Source organism: Hyperolius riggenbachi, chromosome 3, assembly GCF_040937935.1.
Source record: "Hyperolius riggenbachi isolate aHypRig1 chromosome 3, aHypRig1.pri, whole genome shotgun sequence".
Lineage (NCBI taxonomy): Eukaryota > Metazoa > Chordata > Amphibia > Anura > Hyperoliidae > Hyperolius > Hyperolius riggenbachi.
The window spans coordinates 64,998,944-65,020,986 of NC_090648.1; the positions used below are offsets into that span (position 1 = coordinate 64,998,944).

The window sequence follows — 22,043 nt, forward strand, 5'->3', positions numbered from 1 at the left end:
GGTTTTTTCAGCAGGGGAAGTACAGTGGTCTCTTTAAAAGCTGAGGGGAAGGTGCTGGTGGAGAGGGAAAGGTTGAACAAGGAGGTGAGGACACGGGCCAGGTCAGGGAAGTGGGGGCGGAGGGTGTCAGAGGGCACAGGGTCGAGGGGGGAGGAGGTGGCAGGGGAAGTAGCAAGCAATAAATTCACCTCTTCAATGGTAGCAGGAGTGAAGGAGGTTAGGGAGGGTGGGTGCATTGGAACAGTCTGGATGGAGGAGGTGGGGGGGCATGGGAGAGGCCTGGAAGGTGAGGCATGGCAATGGCCTGGGGGGAGTTGGACGGAATTGAAGAATGTAGGTGGTGGCAGGTGTGTTGGGCACATCAACAGGAATATTGAAGTCTTAGAGGATGATTGTAGGGAGGTCCGATGACAGAATGTGGGGTAGCCAGGAGGCTAGGTTGTCAAGGAAGAGAGATGTGGAGCTAGATGGGGGGCGGTATAGGACTGCAATGATGGCTGGAAAGGGATGGTAGAGGCGGATTGCATGGGCCTCAAAGGATGAGAAGTGCAGAGAGGGGGGAGGTGAATGTTCTTTAGAAAAGTTCAATCTTTCCTTTTTTTTATTCTTGAGGCTTATGAGTGTTTTGCACCTTGCAGTGCACCCTTTGTATTGACTTTCATGCGGTCTCCTCTTTATGGTAGACTTGGATATCGATACGTCTACCCACTGGAGAGTGTTGTTCACTTGATTGGCTGTTGTGAAGGGGTTTCTCTTGACCCTGGAAATTATTCTGCGATCATCCACCACTGTTGTCAACTGTGGACGTCTAGGTCTTTTTGCGTTGCTGAGTTCACCACTGCTTGCTATCTTGTTTTTTTTTCGCCACCAATTAGGCTTTCTTTGGGTGGTACATTTTGAGCTACTTTACTGTAAATGCATTTTAACAGGAAGAATAAGAAAAAAACGGAAAAAAATTCATTATTTCTCAGTTTTCGGCCATTATAGTTTTAAAGGATAGCAGAACCGAAATGTTCTGGTAAAAATGATAGCTGCAGTGTGTGGGGGGTAAAAGGTACATACCGTCCGCTCCTCCTGCCCCCCTCCGCCTGCCGCCGTTAGTGTAATATACATGCCGGTGTCCCTGCGACTTGCTTGACCTTTGTCCCGGACATACTGTGCCCTGTGTGCGCAGTATGTCCTCCACTCTTCACTTCTGACCGGCGCATAGTGAGCGGCTCAGAAGCACGCTGATCCTTCCGTTTGCTCTGGGCTGTGTGTGCGCTCCACTACACCGTGTGACGGTGTAGTGGAGCGCTCTCCGGTCTCTGAGGAAGCAAGCATTGCCAGCTTGCGAAACGGCTGTTAGACCTACTGCCTGATCTTTGGTGTCTGTCTATGGATGGGATGAAATAAATTAGCATTTGCAACCTAGCTGGTGCCCGGTATCTTTTCACTTTTGCCACACAATTGACGTCTTAAAACCGGAGGCAAAGCGAGTTAATGCTAAGGACCCCCCAGAAGGTTGCCAGTGTAGCATTTAGTGCCGATCTTTTCTCTGTTTCTACAGTAATCCGCTAAAAAACATCCGGCTAGATAGATCTGCGGCAGCCCTGCACATTACACACCACTCATGGATCCAGCTCGGGGTTACCGCTCTGAGCTGCAGATTTCAAGCCCAAGCCCGACTGAGGATTACCGCTAAGGATAATTGATAATGACATAACGAAGGACTTGCCTACACCTACCCATGAAATAGCCTTTGAATCAATTACTTTTGACAGCCTGAAAGGAAGAGATTGTGTTAAAAAAAAATGCTTTAGTTGCCGTTCCAACACTGGGACTCTGAACCAGAACCGTAGTTTAGGAACTCTTATGTCTATTGATGGTTACAACTAATCAAAGCACATATAGAGGTGACCATTATCAGCTTAACACCAATAAAGAGCCAAGAAAGCGGTTGATGGAGAACCCCTACTGGACTCCTCTGGTGCAGGGTGCAGTCGCTACCTCTGCATCCCCTATTGCTACACCACTGCTTTGAACCTATTCGACATGGGCTTGTCATGCTGCCACGCCCCCCCCCCCATCTGTGAATGAGCACGGCTGCACAGACGAGATGCCAAACCGCCCCCTCAGGAGCATGGAAATGCTGTGCACAAGTGCTTTGTGCTACTGCACAGTCTGTCAGTGCGCCTGCGCAATGCGGCCATACTCATTCAAGGAGGGGAAGAAGGTCCTGACAACCAGCAGTGGGCTTTCAGTAAATCTGAGATGAAAGCCATCTCAGGTTCTATACTTACTTGGGGCTTCCTTAAAGTGGATCCGAGATAAACTTTTACTCATTGCATAATGGTGTTCCTTGTATATAGGGCATTCCACTACACAAAGAATTGAATGCGTGCATTAAACACCAAGTGAACACCTGACATATCTGGCTAAGCAAATTTGGCCTAATTGGCTATTCATGAGGCAATGCTCATGCAAATATGCATTCGCTTTCGCATGCCAACTTATGCAGGGTCAAAAACCAATGCCGCAAAGCGGTCGCCCTGCGGGAATTAGTTCATGCTGCAATAGCACTATCCAGGAGCGCCACGGGGAGGCTTCCCAATGCCCCCATACAACCGGGGGGACCGCGGGGTCCCAGGCGCTCTCACTGCCTGGAAACCACAGCAGCACCCCGGAGGGGGAGGCTGGGTGGCACAGGCGACCCCCCCAAGCGTGGCCATCGCCGGGGAAAGGCGTCCGCATCCACTTCCCAATATTTAAAAACAGGCACTTACCTTAACATCCATTGCGTCCAGCTACTGAGCATAGCTTGGGTGCAACACATTTGAAAAGGAAAGGAATGAAGCATGGGTCGCACTGAGCTTTGGAGCACAGGGCTGGCTCACACACAGCACTCCAAGGGGGGGGGGGGGGAGGACAGGCGCAGACAGCCCACTACAGGGCTCACACCACCTGGAATGAGCCATCCACCACACGCCTCCAAAGGGGGGAAACAAAATTAACCACTACACAAAGAATTGAATGTGTGCATTAAACACCAAGTGAACACCTGACATATCTGGCTAAGCAAATTTGTCCTAATTGGCTATTCATGAGGCAATGCTCATGCAAATATAGGGCATTCCTCAAGCCAAATACGTTTTTTGTTTTGTTTTAATACTCTAATTCCCTATAAACTAAACAAGCCTCACCCACAGCTTTTTCATAGTGCCTTGGCACTGTAGCAAGGGCTTATGGGAGCTCAGTCTGGGCAGGAGGAGGTTACTAGCCAGAGATTTCAGAGGCAGAGGGGAGGAGAGGGGAGTGAAATTTTCACAGGCTGGGGGCTGGAGATGCTATCAGCTTGCCTGTGTGTAATGTGACAAACAAAACATGGCTGCTCTCATTGTGTCACAGGAATAAATAATCATATACTGTTGAAGCTGTTTGCAGCCAGATATGCTGTGTAAACCATCTAAACTTTAGATAAGATTTATAGACAAGTTACTTGTTATAGTTAGTTTTTCATCTCGGTTCTGCTTTAAGCCCCCTTGAGTCCACTCAGTTACTTGCTGTCTCCTCAGGTGGCTCCTGTCATCAGCAATACTGCCCGAAAGCCTGGCCGAGTCGCGTTTCGTTGCGCATGTGCGGCCAGGCGCGGTCCCATCCGTGGGAGCTTTGTGTGCCAACACAGAACGGTCCCAGCCGCGGGAGCGTGACGGGGTGCGCGCCTGGATGCGCATGCGTGACACTGTTGGGCTTTCAGTCAGTATCACGAGTGACAGGAGCCACCTGGGGAGACTGCGAGAGATTAGCAGCCTCAAGGGGTCTTAAAGCAAACCTGAACTAAAAATTAAAAGACAAAATAAACATACACAGGTCATACTTGCCTCCCATGTAGTAAACAACCAAAAAGAGAATTACACTTGCGCTCAACAAAATAGTGATGGCCCTTTAAATGTACACCCGGTGCAGCTCTCTTGTGCTGGATGGAGCCAGTCACTGATGAAACAAAAAGGTAGGGGAAGACAGAGAGCGCTCCAATGGTGCGTTACCCAAGTTGTGTACTTTACACACACATTAAAATATACACTCACAATTCTAGTCGTTATGCTGCGCCTTGCATCAAGTCCGCCATAGGGTCGCCTCAGCCTAATCCAGCCTGGCCAGGGCTGGTGGTGCAGATGGAATCACACGAGGATGTCCGTCTGGGGAGAGCGATGGGCAGCTTCTGCTGTCTGACGTCACTACCGGTTTCGGCATTAGTCCACACCTTCCTCTATGGCGGACTTGACGCAAGGTGCAGCATATTTGTGAGTGTATATTTTCTAGAATTGTGAGTGTATATTTTAATGTGTGTGTAAAGTAAAAAACTTGGGTAACGCACCATTGGAGCGCTCTCTGTCTTCCCTTACCTCCCATGTAGTCTGCTCACCAATCTCTTTCTCCTCTCCTGCGTCTTGTTTGTCCACTGTGATCAATGGAATTCTCTGTCCTCCATTTTGAAAATGGCCATAAACCCATAACAGCTTCCTGGTCAGCACACTGTTAAAACTGTAATACAGCCCACTTGAGCCATAGGGAAACATGGACATTATCTGGCTCATCAGTTATAACTGACAGCAATTGATATATAACTGACAGCAACTGATATATTTCAGTTCTGACAAAATCTTGTCAGAACTGGAAGGAATCGTTGTTAGAAAAAAGTGGTGAGCTTCTGAGAGGTACTGACAGTGAGATTAGTATGTAATATTCATTTGCAGCTACATCTTGTGTTTATTTTAAATATTTTTACTCGGTTCAGGTTCCCTTTAAGGAAGTCCCAGGTAAGTATAGCACCTGAGATGGCTATTACCTCAGGTACACTTTAACTAGGCTGTGCTTCCAGCCGCGTAAGAGCATGGCTATACTATCCACAACAAGCTCTGTGCGTTGCACATGTGCATGAAGAGGACCACATTGCCACTAACATGGAACAGTCATTGGTCCCCTCAGCTAGACTCCCAGTACCAATTATTTTCATCCTCCTCTCCATCTAAGCCAGGGATGTCAAACCGGTCCTTTGAGGGCCGAGGTCCACACACATTTTTGACACAGCTCAAAAGAATTGATTGGACTGAATCAAGAAAGGTGTGGTCCATCAGGTAGAACATATTCCTCTCTTTCTCAGTACATCCTAAACACTGGCATGGATCTGGCCCTCAAGGCCTGGAGTTCGACACCTGTGATCTAAGCAGTAGAGTGGACCCAATCAGGCTCGGCTATTTCCGCTGGGGCTCGAGAGGAAAAACGCTATTGTTATTGATTGTGTGGGGGTCCCAGCGCTGGATTGGGCTCGCTGAGGATGGGGAAACTTCATTATGATCCTGAGGTTCTCCCCTCCCGAGGTAAGTATCTGTTTTTCTTTTAAAGGATACCAGAGCTGAGCTGAGTAGGAACAATGGGGGAGCAGGCATGTATGGGCAGCTGTCCTCATGCCCACCTCTCCCCCCATCCTCCTCCTTTACTACCTAAATGCACCCTGGCAGCCTCTTCCGGGTCAGGTATTAGTGCAAAGGCGTTGGCCTAGTGGCGCGCGTCCTACATCTCGCACTAGTGGCCGGGAGCGCTCTTTTCCCGCCCTCAGCTACTTTTGGAATTGCCGCACCATCGACTTGCAAGTCGACGGCAACTGCACCTGCGCGCCCCCGGCAACGCGTAGCTTTCTTCGCATTCCCGCCCGCAATAGCATCCTGCGCTATTAGCACTGACGCTATTGCGGCTGGGATTACGAAGAAAGCTACTTGGGGCGTGCAGGAGCAGTTGTGGTGTCAGCGATACCGAAAGTAGCTGGCGGCGGGAGAACGGCAGATCGTGGAGGACCGGCGCGAGACAGGAAGGCTGCAAGGGGCTGGCAGAAGCCCCAGGTAAGTGAAACACTTTGCTTTTATTTCAGTTCCGTTTTAAAGGGAAGGTCCAGGTTCCAAAAACAAAACAAAACCAAAATCCGCTTACCTGGGGCTTCCTCCAGCCCCTGGCAGCTGTCCTGTGTTCGGGTCCACTTTAATCTGTAACTTAAAGGATACATCCAGGCTCCAAAAAAAAAAAAAAATACAAAATACACTTACCTGGGGCTTTCTCCAGCCCCTGGCAGGTGTCCGGTGCCCTCACCGCAGCTCCCGTTGTCCTGCACTACAGAAGCCAACCTCGCCAGGTCGGCTCCTTTTGCGTTCCACGGCACGGGGCACAGAACGGCTGCAGAAGGCTTGAGAAAGCCCCAGGTAAGTGAATTTTTGGGGGGGCCACAGTTAAGGTTCCCTTTAAGTTACAGATTAAAATGGACCCGAACTCTTGCACAGGACACAAGGAAAACATAACAGAAATGCACCCTGTATGTATTTAAAGAGTTTAGGCTGTAAAAAACAAATTAAGGGGCGCTGTGAATTAGAGAAATACCCAAATAGCGGGATAAAGAGATACGAGTTGCTTCCTGCTGCTACCTCACACTGTGGGGGTACCTCCTTCCCCCACCGAAAAAATGAGTCAATCTAAATACAAAAATGAGGAGCGCAAGATATAAGGTTAAAAAGTTTCCTTCTTTTATTTTCAATAAAAAAAATAATATATATATATATAGAATTAGTATACATAAATCCATATATGTCTACTAATACGTATGCTTCCACGAAACTGAAAGTACACAAAGAAAGAAGATATATTGCTTATACGTATCAATCCACCATACACTTATTCAATCTCATCCATGCTCATTATAAGCCCTCTGGTGACCCTTTGGGGGAAAAAATGTGTATAAAATTCTAAAAAATAAAATAATAAAAAAATAATAATATATATATATATATATATATATATATATATATATATATATATATATATATATGTGTGTGTGTGTGTGTGTGTAATTGCACTTCCAAAATACAAAAGAGAACAATGAAGCCAGTTCCTATAGGGGATACTCAAAGAATTTCCACATACGTAGGATCTTATCCTCTAATATGCTGCCTATAGTGATATCACACTGCTATTAAAATAGAGTCCTTTCCAAAAGGTAAAAAAACCCAACAACGGAGCCTTTGGTGTCAAGAGTTCTCTGCGACCAGCACTTCAAAGCCAGTGGGACTAGTCACGCAGTTACTCACGTGTCCCCAGATTGTTACAACTCCACACGATCGGAAAATTGTCCGCACAGGGGCCTGTTGCAGCACCGTAGCGTCTCCTGACTCACCCACGCCGCCCGCAATGCCTGCGGCTGTACTACGAGCCTCCGTGTGTCGGCTAGTTGGGAGTCTGACGTCACTTCCGTGCGTTCCGGCTCCTTCCACTTCCTGTAACTCTGCGCTCCAGCCGGCTGCGTCACACACAACACCTCTTACTGCGTGAGGTCTTCCGCACACCGTTACACCACAGATGGTTACATGTAGGTTTCCAGATAGCAAGATTCCAATTGATTTAAGGGGCGCCCCACTCAATCAATCATCGACATGTTTCGACATCTACGGATGTCTTTCTCAAGATGTTTGGAATAAAGCACGCCGGTACCTCCTCTTCTTTTATAGTCCATAGCTCCTCCCCATCCTTCTCCCTTAAAATGATAGTCCTCATTTAGTTGTAATTTTCCTGCAAGTGTTAAGTTTAGGCTGTCTAGCTTCTAGCTTCCCCTCATTTATGTCTAATCACAAGTTGTAATTTGATCCTCCCTTGTCCCATGACTGCCTATGGCAGATAAGCCCATTTGAAAGCACAGGCTGTAAACAATGTCTGCTTCCATGAATCAGGAAGTAGAAACGGTGCAGATTTATTTTAGGATTTGTATCAGCTGTAACAAAGAAATTTTTGTTTAACTATTTGACATTCCTGGACGTGAAACTCACGTCCAGGAAGCCATGTGCGCTCCTGCGCGTCCGATCGCGCGCGTGCATGCGCGCTCCCGGCCGGCGGTTTGTTAGCCCGTAAATCAGTGAATCGGGCAACGGTGCCCGATCACTGATTCCTCTCCCCCGCAGAAAAAGCGACAGCTTCTCTCGGAAGCTACGCTTTTTCTGCTTCCTATGTCGCTCTAAGCGTACGTGGTACGCTTAGAGTGACGTCACTGTAAACAACTCATGGCTGCCATCTTGTGGCCAAAAAGTAAACTACATCTAAATGTTAAATAAAAATACACATATATTTACAAAAAAAAAAAACAATTTCAATCCCACCCTCCCAAAAATACCCACATAAAATGTTTAATTAAAAAAAACAAAAAAACATTACAATAAAAAAAAAAAACCCACAAATATTTACCTAAGGGTCTAAACTTTTTAAATATCTATGTAAAGATGAAATATTTCTTTTTTTTTTATTATTATAAGCTTGTAAATAGTGGTGAATGCAAAACGGAAAAAATGCACTTTTATTTCCAAATAAAATATTGTCGCCATACATTGTGATAGGGACATAATTTAAATGGTGTAATAACCGGGACAAATGGGCATATACAATACGTGGGTTTTAATTATGGAGGCATGTATTATTTTAAAACTATAATTGCCGAAAAGTGAGAAATAATGATTTGTTTCCGTTTTTTTCTTATTCTTCCTTTTAAAATGCATTTACAGTAAAGTGGCTCTTAGTAAAATGTACCCCCCAAAAAAAGCCTAATTGGTGGCGGAAAAAACAAGATATAGATCAGTTCATTGTGATAAGTAGTAATAAAGTTATAGGCTAATGAATGGGAGGTGAACATTGCTCGGATGCATGAAGCGAAAAATGACTGAATGCGAACTGGTTAAAGGTTATTATGCTGTTGTGTATCTTTTAGAGCAGACCTCTGAGAGTTCAGGTCCACTATAACTTTATATTGCTCATGATGACTGAAGTTCTACTGTCTGTGTAGCCTCACCCCAAATCAGCAGCACACGCCTTGCCATGGAAACACCTCTCCGCCAATGGGATGGCAGCAGCTGTTTGTTTCACCCAATCAGCTGCGTGATCAGGAGCGCGGCGTGAGCCGCACAACATGTCCGCCCTGCTGCAGCGGCTCCTCACAGAGCTCAGCGACCCTCCCGCGGCGTTCCCGGGGCCCAGCGACGTGACCGCTGCGGGGTGCGGCCGCCAGGGGGCTCCGCTGCTGCTGCTGGGCCCGCCGGGCTCCGGGAAGAGCGGCCTGCTGTTCATGGCGGCCGTCCTGGCGGCAGAGGAGGGGGCGGGGCCGGTCATCTTCCTATCCCGGGAGCCGCTGCAGGAAGTCCCGCGAGGAGGGAAGGCGGCGCGAGATCCGCTGACACTGAAGGTGCATTGTTGTGTGTTTGGGGGGAATGGCTGCCTCTGGAGCTGCACCACAAGTACCAGCGTGCCCACTGCCCAGCTCTGTGTCCTCACCTAGCATGGCACAGGATTCTGGAGCTGCATTATAAGTACCAGCATGCCCAGCTCTGTGTCCTCACCTAGTATGACAGTGGCTTCTGGAGCTGCACTACAAGTGTCAGCATGCCCAGCTATGTGTCCTCACCTAGCATGGCACAGGCTTCTGGAGGTGCATTACTAGTGCCAAAATACCCAGCTGTTTTCTTGTCTTAACATAGCACAGGCTTCTGGAGCTGCACCACTAGTGTTAGCATGTCCAGCTCTGTGACCTCACCTTGCGCGGCCTAAGCTTTCCTAATGCCTGCCCGCCACGTTCTGCTTCATCCCTGGCTGCCCGGTTATTTTCAGTTCATTGCACTGTTTTTGACACTTCTCTAGCTAGTTAAATCTTTTAGAGAGGACCGCACTTTTTTCTTTCTTTGTTTTAATGCATACATGTCAAACTCCGGCCAGCGGGCCAAATCTGGCCCTCAGAGCCATTAAATTTGGCCTTCAAGTGGCTTCCCCACTTTGCATTATCTTTGGCCCACTCTTTACCACCAGGGAAGCTATATTGGAGGTGAAGCCATAGATCACCCGAAAAGCCATAAAGGGGAGGGAGGGGAAAGCACTAGACACCAGGGAACTGTATTGGGGGGGGGGGGGGGCACTAGACACCAGGGAACTGTATAGGGGAGGAAAGGGGGGGGGGGCACTAGACACAAGGGAACTGTATAGGGGAGGGTGGGGCCTCTGGACACCAGGGAACTTATAGGGAGGACCACTAGACACCAGGGAACTGTATAGGAGTTGGAGAGGGGGAGGGTCATTAATCACCTGGGAACTTTACAAGGGAGGAAGGTGGCCAGTAGGCATTGAGGTTGGCCCGCGACTAGGTCCCAGTGTACAATTTCAGCCCACATTGTATTTGAGTTTGACACCCCTGTTTTAACTAGTTTAGCTGAGATAAAAAAGTGATTATATATTAGCAGAAAATCCACATGGTCTTCATATGAATAAAGGTGCCCAAACACGGCAATATTTCTTGGCAGTTTCTGGATGAAATCATTCGTTATTATGGATCGGTCAGGGCGATTTTTGTGGGGGTCAAAGGGGGCGGGCAGGGATACAGCGGTATGTATGGGGTCACACTAGAGCCAGCGATGACACCCCCTTCCCCCAGTGTCCCCTCTGTTATACGGCTCTCTCTGGGGCCCATTCAGAGTATTAGTGAAGTCACAGTTACTTATCCCGCCCAGCATGCTCCCTCTTGTGTTCTATAATCTCCCAGCTTGAGCACACATGTGGCGCGGGGTCACTATGGACACCAGATGATGGGAGGAGCATGCCTGTAGGAGAAGGGAGTGTGACTTTTCTGCACTAATGCTTAGCATTGGGCCCTAGTAAGAGCAGTATAGCACTGGGGGACACTTGGGGGAGCTGTGGTTGCTGATTTTCTGCTGAAATCTATAAAAAATTGATGTGAAGTGTGAGGCAGTAATAGACGAAGCAAGAAATTTGGGCGCCTGCTTCTGGAAGAAACTTGGGCGCCGCCATTATAAATTGTGGCTATGTTAATTGGGCACCGATATACTATACTGGGCTTGCCTCACACTATAAGTTAAAATGTATAATTTTTCATTTTGGCAGTCACCTGGCTTTAAATGGGAACTAAAGTAAGGTATACGGTGGCTGCAATATTTATTTCCTTTTAATAAATACCAGTTACCTGGCAGCCCTGCTGGTCTATTTCTCTGAAGTAGTATTTGAATAACACCAGAAACAAGCATGCAGCTAGTCTTGTCAGATCTGACAATAATGCCAGAAACACCTGATCTGCTGCATGCTTGTTCAGGGGCTATGGCTAATAGTATTAGAGGCAGAGGATCAGCAGGGCTGCCAGGCAACTCGTATTGCTTAGATAAAAATAAATATGGCAGCCTCCATATCCCTCTCACTTCAGTTGTCCTTTAACACTTTCAGCCATAGACCCTGAACTAGTGTGCAGCAGATCAGGTGTTTCTGACATTGTCAGATCTGACAAGATTTATCTGCATGCTTGTTTCTGGTGTGATGCAGACGCTACTGCAGCCAAATAGACCAGCAGGGCTGCCAGACAACTGGTATTGTTTAAGCATTAGCCGACCGCGTCACGCCGATGGGCATGGCTGCAGCGGCAGCCCCAGGACAGCCTAACACCAATCAGCGTAAAGTCCTTGGCGCGTTTTTGCACGCGCATCTCCGCTTGGAGAATGGAGCTCTGCTCCGCCATCAGTCTCCTAAGGGCGATCGACACTAGGAGAAACCGTTGTCTATTTAGTCTCTACAGCGATGCGATCTACGGCAGAGCTGTCTGAGCAACAGGGAAGCGATCTGTTGTCATAAGCTGAAGCCTATGACAGCTGATAGCGCTGATTGGCTGGCAGGGGGAGGGTAATAAAAAAAAAAAAAAAAAAGAACATTATAAAATGAAACAAATATTTACGAAAAAATAAACATCCCAGCAGGGATCAGAGCCTACCAATAGAGAGCTCTGTTGGTGGGCAGAAAAGCTGGGGGGTAGAATCACTTGTGTGCTGAGTTGTACGGCCCTGCAGCGAGGCCTTAAAACTGCAGTGGCCTATTTTGTTAAACATGGCCTGGTCTTTAGGAGGTTTAAGCCCGTGGTCCTTAAAGAGACTCCATAACAAAAATTGCATCCTGTTTTTTATCATCCTACAAGTTCCAAAAGCTATTCTAATGTGTTCTGGCTTACTGCAGCACTTTCTACTATCACTGTCTCTGTAATAAATCAATGTATCTTTCCCCTGTCAGACTTGTCAGCCTGTGTCTGGAAGGCTGCCAAGTTCTTCAGTGTTGTGGTTCTGCTATGAACTCCCCCTTCCAGGCCCCTCTCTGCACACTGCCTGTGTGTTATTTAGATTAGAGCAGCTTCTCTCTTATCTTTTACAAGCTGGATAAATCGTCCTCTGAGCTGGCTGGGCTTTCACATACTGAAGAATTACAAACTAGGGCAAAGCTGTTTGCAGGAAGAAACGAGCAGCCTGAAACTTCAGTGCATGGGGGAAAGAAACACATAAATGATCTCTTGAGATTCAGAAGTAAGGCTGTATACAGCCTGCTTGTGTATGAATGTATTTTCTATGTGTGGACATACTGTACATCAACCTACTTCCTGTTTTGGTGGCCATTTTGTTTGTTTATAAACAAACTTTTTAAAACTGTTTTTAACCACTTTTAATGCGGCGAGGAGCGGCGAAATTGTGTCAGAGGGTAATAGGAGATGTCCCCTAACGCACTGGTATGTTTACTTTTGTGCGATTTTAACAATACAGATTCTCTTTAAGAGGTTAAAAGGAAATAAATATAGCAGCACCATATCCCTCTCACTTCATTTAAGTTACTGTGTAATCAGACAGATCACATTTTGTATCCTCATTGTTTTCTTCTCTCTGCAGCTAATCCGGTTTGTGTACCCGCCGTCACTGAAGGAGCTGCTGCAGTTCTTCTCCACTCTACACATCACCCCTCTCTCATTATCACTAATCGTGGTGGACGGTCTGGAGAGGTATCTGCCATCGTCCTGCAGCCCTGGAGATGGGGCCCTTCTATGTGCCCTCATGCTGGACTCTGTGTCTTACCTCCGTTGTGGCCTTGTGGTTTCTGCGGTGCCAAACCCCGGGGGGTCTGATGGAGCCTTCCTGGCTGTAGAGAGGTACTTCCCGAGCCAGTGCCACTTACACCATGTCACGTCACCTGAGACTGAGGGCAGGCAGTTCAAGATCAGCTTCCTGTCTCCACATCTGCAGTGGAACCTTCAGGTGGAGCAAAGTGGCCGCCTCAGAATTTCTTCCTCCCAGGGGGACAACTTGTCCAGCACAGAAGCTACAGGCAACACGTGAGCTGCTGCGCTCTACGTGTTACCATGCCGTAAAGGGACTAAGAACATTCTAGTATTCTATACAATAATTACATGATTTTCTATATTAACCTGTTTTGGATTTTTATGAAACGCTTAGACTTTGTATTCAGTGACGCAGCCTCTGAAGGCCCCTTTTACACTATCAGGGTAAACCTGAGTTGTTACCACATTTTGCCACAAGGGTGCGCAAAAGAAAATGAAAACTCCATGGAGACTTTCACACTTAGGGCTTGATTCTCTAAAGCAGGGGTCCCCAAACTTTTTTTGGTTGAGGGCCGGGTCAACATACTTCAGACTGCTGGGGGGCCAGAGTATACATGCAATGTAGAAAACATTACATTAAGCCTATGTAGTGTGAACTATTACCTGTGTTAACATGTGCAGCCCTTATGTCTCCCATTTAACCAAATCCGGTAGTATGCCCCCCAAAGTAGCAAGTGCAGATAGTATGCCCCCCAACACAGCATGTGCAGACAGTATGCCCCCCCCCAACACAGCATGTGCCGACAGTATGCCCCCCAACACAGCATGTGCCGACAGTATGCCCCCCAACACAGCATGTGCAGACAGTATGCCCCCCAACACAGCATGTGCAGATAGTATGCCCCCCCCCAACACAGCATGTGCAGATAGTATGCCCCCCCTCCAAACACAGCATGTTCAGATAGTATTCCCCCCCCCCCCCCACACAGCATGTACAGATAGTATTCCCCCCCCCCCACACAGCATGTACAGATAGTATGCCCCCCAACACAGCATGTGCAGACAGTATGCCCCCCAACACAGCATGTGCAGATAGTATGCCCCCCAACACAGCATGTGCCGATAGTATGCCCCCCAACACAGCATGTGCAGATAGTATGCCCCCCCCCAACACAGCATGTGCAGACAATATGCCCCCCAACACAGCATGTGCAGACAGTATGCCCCCAACACAGCATGTGCAGACAGTATGCCCCCCAACACAGCATGTGCAGACAGTATGCCCCCCAACACAGCATGTGCAGACAGTATGCCCCCCAACACAGCATGTGCAGACAGTATGCCCCCCAACACAGCATGTGCAGACAGTATGCCCCCCAACACAGCATGTGCAGACGGTATGCCCCCCAACACAGCATGTGCAGACGGTATGCCCCCCAACACAGCATGTGCAGACGGTATGCCTCCCAACACAGCATGTAAGGACGGTATGTCCTGCAACACAGCAAGTGCAGATAGTATGTCCTGCAACACAGCAAGTGCAGATAGTATGTCCTGCAACACAGCAAGTGCAGATAGTATGTCCTGCAACACAGCAAGTGCAGATAGTATGTCCTGCAACACAGCAAGTGCAGATAGTATGTCCTGCAACACAGCAAGTGCAGATAGTATGTCCTGCAACACAGCAAGTGCAGATAGTATGTCCTGCAACACAGCATGTGCAGATAGTATGTCCTGCAACACAGCATGTGCAGATAGTATGTCCTGCAACACAGCATGTGCAGATAGTATGTCCTGCAACACAGCATGTGCAGATAGTATGTCCTGCAACACAGCATGTGCAGATAGTATGTCCTGCAACACAGCATGTGCAGATAGTATGTCCTGCAACACAGCATGTGCAGATAGTATGTCCTGCAACACAGCATGTGCAGATAGTAGGGCCTGCAACGCAGAGGAGAACGCCTCCGGAGGAGAAGCAGCCATTCATGTGACACCTGAAGAACATCTTTGCTACAGACAGTGAAGCATACCCAGGTGACCACCTGCAGCCCAATTGGACCCATGTGGATGGGAGGTGCCAGCACTGATAGTCTATATGTGGGTTGCAGGTATTTAAAGATGCAGTGGACCACATCTATAAGTAATAGAATGCAGTGGACCACATCTATAAGTAATAGAATGCAGTGGACCACATCTATAAGTAATAGAATGCAGTGGACCACATCTATAAGTAATAGATTTTGAGAGTGGGGGGCCAGTGAAAAAGCCTCAGGGGGCCGCATTCGGCCCGCGGGCCTTAGTTTGAGGAACACTGCTCTAAAGCGTGATAACTGCTATCACAGCAGATATCACCCGATCTTCTGCGCGCAGTGCTTATCACGCGAACAGCGTTAGTTCACATAATAAGTGAAGGTTATCGCGCGATAATCTTCACTTATTATGTGAACTAACGCTGTTCACGTGATGAGCACTGTTATCACGCTTTAGAGAATCAAGCCCTAATTGTGGTCTCTAGCGGTGCGCCGAAACAGCGTTACCACAAGCAGCGCACTTACGTCATGGTGCCTGGAGTAATGGTAGTCTATGGGCGATGTATGTAGTGTAAATGGCACCGACAGGAATCCAGGCGACATTCTTCCTGCCCAGCAGGGAGTACATCACTGAGTGGGGACTGCCGCTATGCTTATGACCTGTCGCTGCACTCTGACGCAGTGGTTATGTTTGTCATTTTTGTGTTGCAGTGGGTTGCGTCAGGAGCATCAAATCCCTACAGCAACGCAAAACAAAGCTGTAAAACTGGCCTGAAGCATACCTGAACTGGGTCAAAAAATGACTTTTACCTACCTGGGGCTCCTTCCAGCCACCTGTAGTCTTTGAGGCCCCTCCGTTTCTTCCAGGTCTCCTCCATTGTTCCACTGTCCCCCTAAGAATAATAGTCTGGGTCCTTGTAGCTACTGCACATGTGCGGTCCTTTCCGCATGCCTCCTCAATCTCGTTCTCCGTGTGCACAGTACAATTGTGAACCTCGCAAGCACAAAACGCTTCCAGCCACTGGAGCGCAATCGAGGAGTGTCTTCCAGGGCTGTGGAGTTGGAGTCGAGGAGTCAGTCGGGGAAATTTTGGGCACCCGGAGTCAGAGTCGTGGTTTCAGAAACTGGGGAGTCGGAGTCGTATGATTTTTGTACAAAATCCACAGCCCTGTTAAGTATTAGACTAAGGAGTCGGATTCGAGGAGTCGGAATCTGAGCAATTTTGGGTACCCGGAGTTGGAAGATTTTTGTACCGACTCCACAGCCCTGGTGTCTTCTACGGGCTACTGGATAGAGCCCCTGCTAACAGAGCCGGGACAAGGTCCTCCAGCACCCAAGGCTGAGACAACAAAGTGCGCCCCTCCTTCCCTGCCACCCCAGCTGTCACACACTGATTGCTATTAGACTAAGAGGTGCCACAGGGCCCACAACCTCCCCAACACCTTAATCTCTAGTTATCTGGCTTGCAGTCACTGCTATGTATCCCCTTTTCTTATTTCTTTTTGCTTCATACACAATTAGGAATGATAGCTGAATGAATTGTGCGCCCTCTCCTACACTGCACCCTGAGGCTGGAGCCTCTCCAGCCTATGCCTCGGCCCGGCCCTGCCTGCTAAGTTAATCATCGTTTTTGATGCAGTTCAGCTGTGCTTTAAGGGGAACCCAAGGTGAGTGATACGGAGGCTGCTATATAGATTTCCTTTTCAACAATACCAGTGGCCTGGCTATCCTGTGTCTCTAATACTTTTAGCCATGGATCCTGAACAAGCATGCAGCAGATCAGGTACTCGGACTCTGAGGACCTAAGAAAGCAGGCCAAGACCTGTGAAATGCGTTGTCTATTGTGCTTAAATATACTTTTTCTACCATTTCCATTAACCAATGTTTTTTCTTCTGAGAAGGTACCGTCTTTCCCCGAATATAAGACACTGGCCTCAATTCACTAAGCTTAGCTCCTGTCTTTAATAACTCTTCTAGAGTTGTTACTGTAAGGATCCGCTCCTCTCGGCCGCAGTATGGTCTGAGGCGACGATTGAGGTAGAGTCAGGTAACGCTTAGCAGGGGTTTATTTTAATAATATAAAATTATAGTTTGTGACCATGCCTAGGATTGAACCCTGGTCTCCCACATCAGAGGTGGAGAGCTTGACCACTGTGCTATGGTTAATACACTCAGAAAGCTTTGCTGGTCAGCATTGGGTGGGTCAGCTGACCTGTTGTGGTCATCTGTTTCAGCTGATCTCACTGTCAGCTGATTTATGCCTGCGTGTGATTGGCTGCTGTATGCATGTGGCCGGCCACTGATTGGTTGCATGTAGTATATAAGTCTGCTGAGTGCTTCCTGCCATTGCCCGTGATAGCGTTAGCTAGTCTAGCTGCTGGGTGCGTGTATCCTGGTTGGAAAACTATTCTTTGTTGGATTACTTGGCTTTTTGACCTCTGCCTGATTTTGGACCTTCCTTGCTCGCTGCCTGAACTGACCCCGGAAACTCTCGACTACTCTCTTGCCTGCTCCTTCTGTACTGCGAATCTCGGATACCTGTGTTTGACCCCGGACTGTTATTGGACTCTGCTTTTGTTTCTTGTTTGGTGTTGGTGATCTATCTATACCCACCCTGCATTCAGCCTCAATATCTTGCGCCCTAAAGGCCTGGGTGTAAACGAAGTCGGGTAGGTGTTGTCTCTCACCTCCCGTTCAAGCGGGGACGCGCCACACAAGGCGAAGACGGCGGAGGTAGATTGGGACATTGAGGCTGATTCGTGGGTGGATAGGTTGCCAGGCCTTACAGTTACCATGGTGATAAAGCATGTAGTATTCAAGAAACATTTTACCTCAGGCAAACCTAAAGTTAACTCTTCTGTCTTTAAGTTAACTCTTTAATCCTTAAAATAACTCCAGAGTTAAAGACAGGCTGTTCATTAACTGTGTGTGAAAATAACTACAGAGGAGGTAAATTAACTACAGAAGAGGTAACGTAAGGAATGAAGAGATAAGATAACTCTTACTAGTGGAGGTAAGTTTTCTCTTGCCTTATCTCCAGCATAATCTTAGTGAATTGAGGCCACTGTCTTATATTCTTTTTGGGGAGAAAATTAATGCTAGGGCTTATTTTCCGGGGTAGGAGGGGCTAGACGCTGTGTGTATGGGGAGGCTCTTACCGTACCTCCCTTGTGTCTGCGTCCCCCTCCTTTCCTAGTAATTCCTCCGGTGGCGGCGGCATTGTAATTAATCCTGTGAATGCGCCCTTTGACCCTCACGCAGTATGCTAGGTCGGGCTCTGCGCTGGCGCTCTCTACCCTGTCATCATGTGCGCCCTGCTCATGTGTCCCAAGCGCACATTGATTCAATGTGCGCCTGGGACGCATCAGCCGGGTGCACATGATGACAGGAAGAGAGCGCCATCGCAGAGCCCGACCTAGCATACTGCGTGAGGGTCAAAGGGCGCATTCACAGATTAATTACAATACTGCCACCGGAGGAATTACTAGGAACGGAGGGGGACGCAGACACAAGGGAGGTACGGTAAGAGACCACACACCTCCCTATACACAAAGCGTCCCCCAGCTAGGTCTTAATTTCGGAGTAGGGCTTATATTTCAAGCACTCTTGAAATATAAGGTAGGCCTTACTTTCAGGGTAGGTCTAACTTTAGGGGAAACACGGTAAGATATTACACTTCTCATCTATACAATTATCCATAGTATATCACCAAGGGCGCCTCCACCAGTATTTGTTTTTAGCATTTAACACACTCCTAGAAGTCCTGGTTCACCATGAGCTTGCTGGGCAATCTGTAACTCTGGGTGCTTTAAAGTAGTAGGATTAGCCATACTATGCCAGGGAAAAACCACATACAGTGCTTTGCAAAAGTATTCGGCCCCCTTGAAGTTTTCCACATTTTGTCACATTACTGCCACAAACCTGAATCAATTTTATTGGAATTCCATATGAAAGACCAATACAAAGTGGTGCACACGTGAGAAGCGGAACGAAAATCATACATGATTCCAAACATTTTTTGCAAATAACTGCAAAGTGGGGTGTGCGTAATTATTCACCCCCCCTTTGGTCTGAGTGCAGTCAGTTGCCCATAGACATTGCCTGATGAGTGCTAATGACTAAAAATTGTGTGCACCTGTGTGTAATCTAATATCAGTACAAATACAGCTGCTCTGTGAGGGCCTCAGAGGTTGTCTAAGAGAATATTGGGAGCAACAACACCATGAAGACCAAAGAACACACCAGACAGGTCAGGGATAAAGTTATTGAGAAATTTAAAGCAGGCGTAGGCTACAAAAAGATTTCCAAAGCCTTGAACATCCCACGGAGCACTGTTCAAGCGATCATTCAGAAATCACGTTACTTTCTTTAAACGGCGCTGCAATGAAAATAAGTCTCAATCAATACAGTTCTCTTGAGAGGATAACTGTTGAAAATTGTCCTCGTGTGTATGCGCCTTCAATTGGGTTTAGCTAGACCCTTCTTGACACTTTTCAAACGTTTAGATAGCGCTCCACAAATGCCATACAAATGAAATCCAAATGCCCCCTGAGGGACCGCACTCACCCGTCCTTAATGACCACTGCAAGACTGGTCAAAATGCGCTTTTGTTAATTTCCCTCCGAGCTGGTCTGCTGTCGGATGTTTTCCCTTCCGGATATCTGATGTTCCTCTGCAGGTGGTTGATATGGTCACCTCCGTGCTGTCCTGCTGTCAGATGCCCTCCAGTTTGGAAGTCTCAATGTACCTGTAATATGGTAGCAAATAGTGATGTCCAAATCCGCTACCTCTGCATGTAGTCGGTAATTGTCCAGCGTTTCTCCTCCTCCTGCTGAATACCAGGTAGTGGATAAATGAGGGCTGTAACCAGCGGCTTTCAAGTAGCTCGTGAAGCCATGCTGCGCTATGCTAATCGCTCCATGGTGTCCGCAGCAGAGCAGCAGGGAATGCTGGGGAATCAAAACTTGGCTGTATTGATCTCTGCCTGGAGTAAGTCAGGAAGTCAAGCAATCAGGTTTCAGGTAAACAGGGAACAGTAATGTCCAGCAGCTACAAAGTTCTGGCCAGAACTTTGTAGCTGCTGGACATTACTGTTCCCTGTTTACCTGAAACCTGATTGCTTGACTTCCTGACTTACTCCAGGCAGAGATCAATACAGCCAAGTTTTGATTCCCCAGCATTCCCTGCTGCACTGCTGCGGACACCATGGAGCGATTAGCATAGCGCAGCATGGCTTCACGAGCTACTTGAAAGCCGCTGGTTACAGCCCTCATTTATCCACTACCTGGTATTCAGCAGGAGGAGGAGAAACGCTGGACAATTACCGACTACATGCAGAGGTAGCGGATTTGGACATCACTATTTGCTACCATATTACAGGTACATTGAGACTTCCAAACTGGAGGGCATCTGACAGCAGGACAGCACGGAGGTGACCATATCAACCACCTGCAGAGGAACATCAGATATCCGGAAGGGAAAACATCCGACAGCAGACCAGCTCGGAGGGAAATTAACAAAAGCGCATTTTGACCAGTCTTGCAGTGGTCATTAAGGACGGGTGAGTGCGGTCCCTCAGGGGGCATTTGGATTTCATTTGTATGGCATTTGTGGAGCGCTATCTAAACGTTTGAAAAGGATCATTCAGAGATGGAAGGAGTATGGCACAACTGTAAGCCTACCAAGACAAGGTCGTCCACCTTAACTCACAGGCCGAACAAGAGGAGCACTGGTCAGAAATGCAGTCAAGAGGCCCATAGTGACTCTGGACGAGCTGCAGAGATCTAGAGCTCAGGTGGGGGAATCTGTCCATAGGACAACTATTAGTCGTGCAGTGCACAAAGTTGGCCATTATGGAAGAGTGGCAAGAAAAAAGCCATTCTCAACAGAAAAGCATAAAAAGTCCCGTTTGCAGTTTGCCACAAGCCATGTGGGGGACACAGCAAACATGTGGAAGAAGGTGCTCTGGTCAGATGAGACCAAAATGGAACTTTTTGGCCAAAATGCAAAACGCTATGTGTGGATGAAAACTAACACTGCACATCACTCTAAACACACCATCCCCACTGACAAATATGGTGGTGGCAGCATCATGCTCTGGGGGTGCTTACCTTCAGCTGGAACAGGGAAGCTGGTCAGAGTTGATGGAAAGATGGATGGAGCCAAATTCAGGGCAATCTTGGAAGAAAACCTCTTGGAGTCTGCAAAAGACTTGAGACTGGGGCGGAGGTTCACCTTCCAGCAGGACAACAACCCTAAACATAAAGCCAGGGCAACAATGGAATGGTTCAAAACAAAATATATCCATGTGTTAGAATGGCCCAGTCAGAGTCCAGATCTAAATCCAATTGAGAATCTGGCAAGATCTAAAAAACTGCTGTTCACAAACGCTGTCCATCTAATCTGACTGAGCTGGAGCTTTTTTGCAAAGAAGAATGGGCAAGGATTTCAGTCTCTAGATATGCAAAGCTGGTAGTTACATACCCTAAAAGACTGGCAGCTGTAATTGCAGAAAAAGGTGGTTCTACAAAGTGTTGACTCAGGGGGCTGAATAATTGCGCACACCCCATTTTGCAGTTATTTATTTGTAAAAAATGTTTGGAATTTATGTATGATTTTCGTTCCACTTCTCACGTGTACACCACTTTGTATTGGTCTTTCACGTGGAATTCCAATAAAATACTTTTGCAAGCCACTGTATATAAGTAGATAAATACTTGATCTACTTACATAACGCATGTATTGTACTGTCCATGTTTTGATTTCAGGGAATGTTATATAGTAAATGAAGAGAATTCTGTTCCTGGTGGGAACCGTGTCTTTTGCCCACAGTTTGAGGCTAAATCCTGATGTCATTTCTTCCCTTAACTTTTTTTTTTTTCTCCTCCAATCGCTGAGTCACCTCTGCCTTACTTGTAAACACAAGTGAGCAGAGGATCATGTTTCAGCTAGGCAGGGAAATAAAGGGAAGAGGAGGAATATCTTATAGATAAAAAGAACCTCCAGCATGCAACTGAATGGCAATGGCTATTAAAGGGCCAGTGCTCCTAAAGTATGTGATCACTTCAAACTATAACAGCAGAAAAAGT

General features: G+C 47.5%; 2 protein-coding genes across 3 annotated transcripts in view; one reads left to right on the top strand and one right to left on the bottom strand.

Annotated features, from left to right (window-relative positions):
- EPOR (erythropoietin receptor) overlaps window positions 1–9,206 on the bottom strand; it is a 75,608-nt gene extending 66,402 nt beyond the window's left edge. The window contains exon 1 of one of the 2 annotated variants that reach the window (XM_068274246.1): window positions 8,855–9,206. The gene's annotated coding sequence lies outside the window, so the exon portion shown is untranslated. Of the gene's footprint in view, window positions 1–7,112; window positions 7,213–8,854 lie in introns of those variants that run through there. The other variant, XM_068274247.1, reaches the window with a different exon arrangement.
- Window positions 8,933–13,287, top strand: SWSAP1 (SWIM-type zinc finger 7 associated protein 1). The gene is made up of 2 exons (XM_068274248.1): window positions 8,933–9,244; window positions 12,756–13,287. Exons 1-2 carry the CDS (start codon window positions 8,972–8,974, stop codon window positions 13,197–13,199), a joined length of 717 nt encoding a protein of 238 aa, XP_068130349.1. The 5' UTR covers window positions 8,933–8,971; the 3' UTR covers window positions 13,200–13,287.
- Window positions 13,288–22,043: the final 8,756 nt, after the last annotated feature.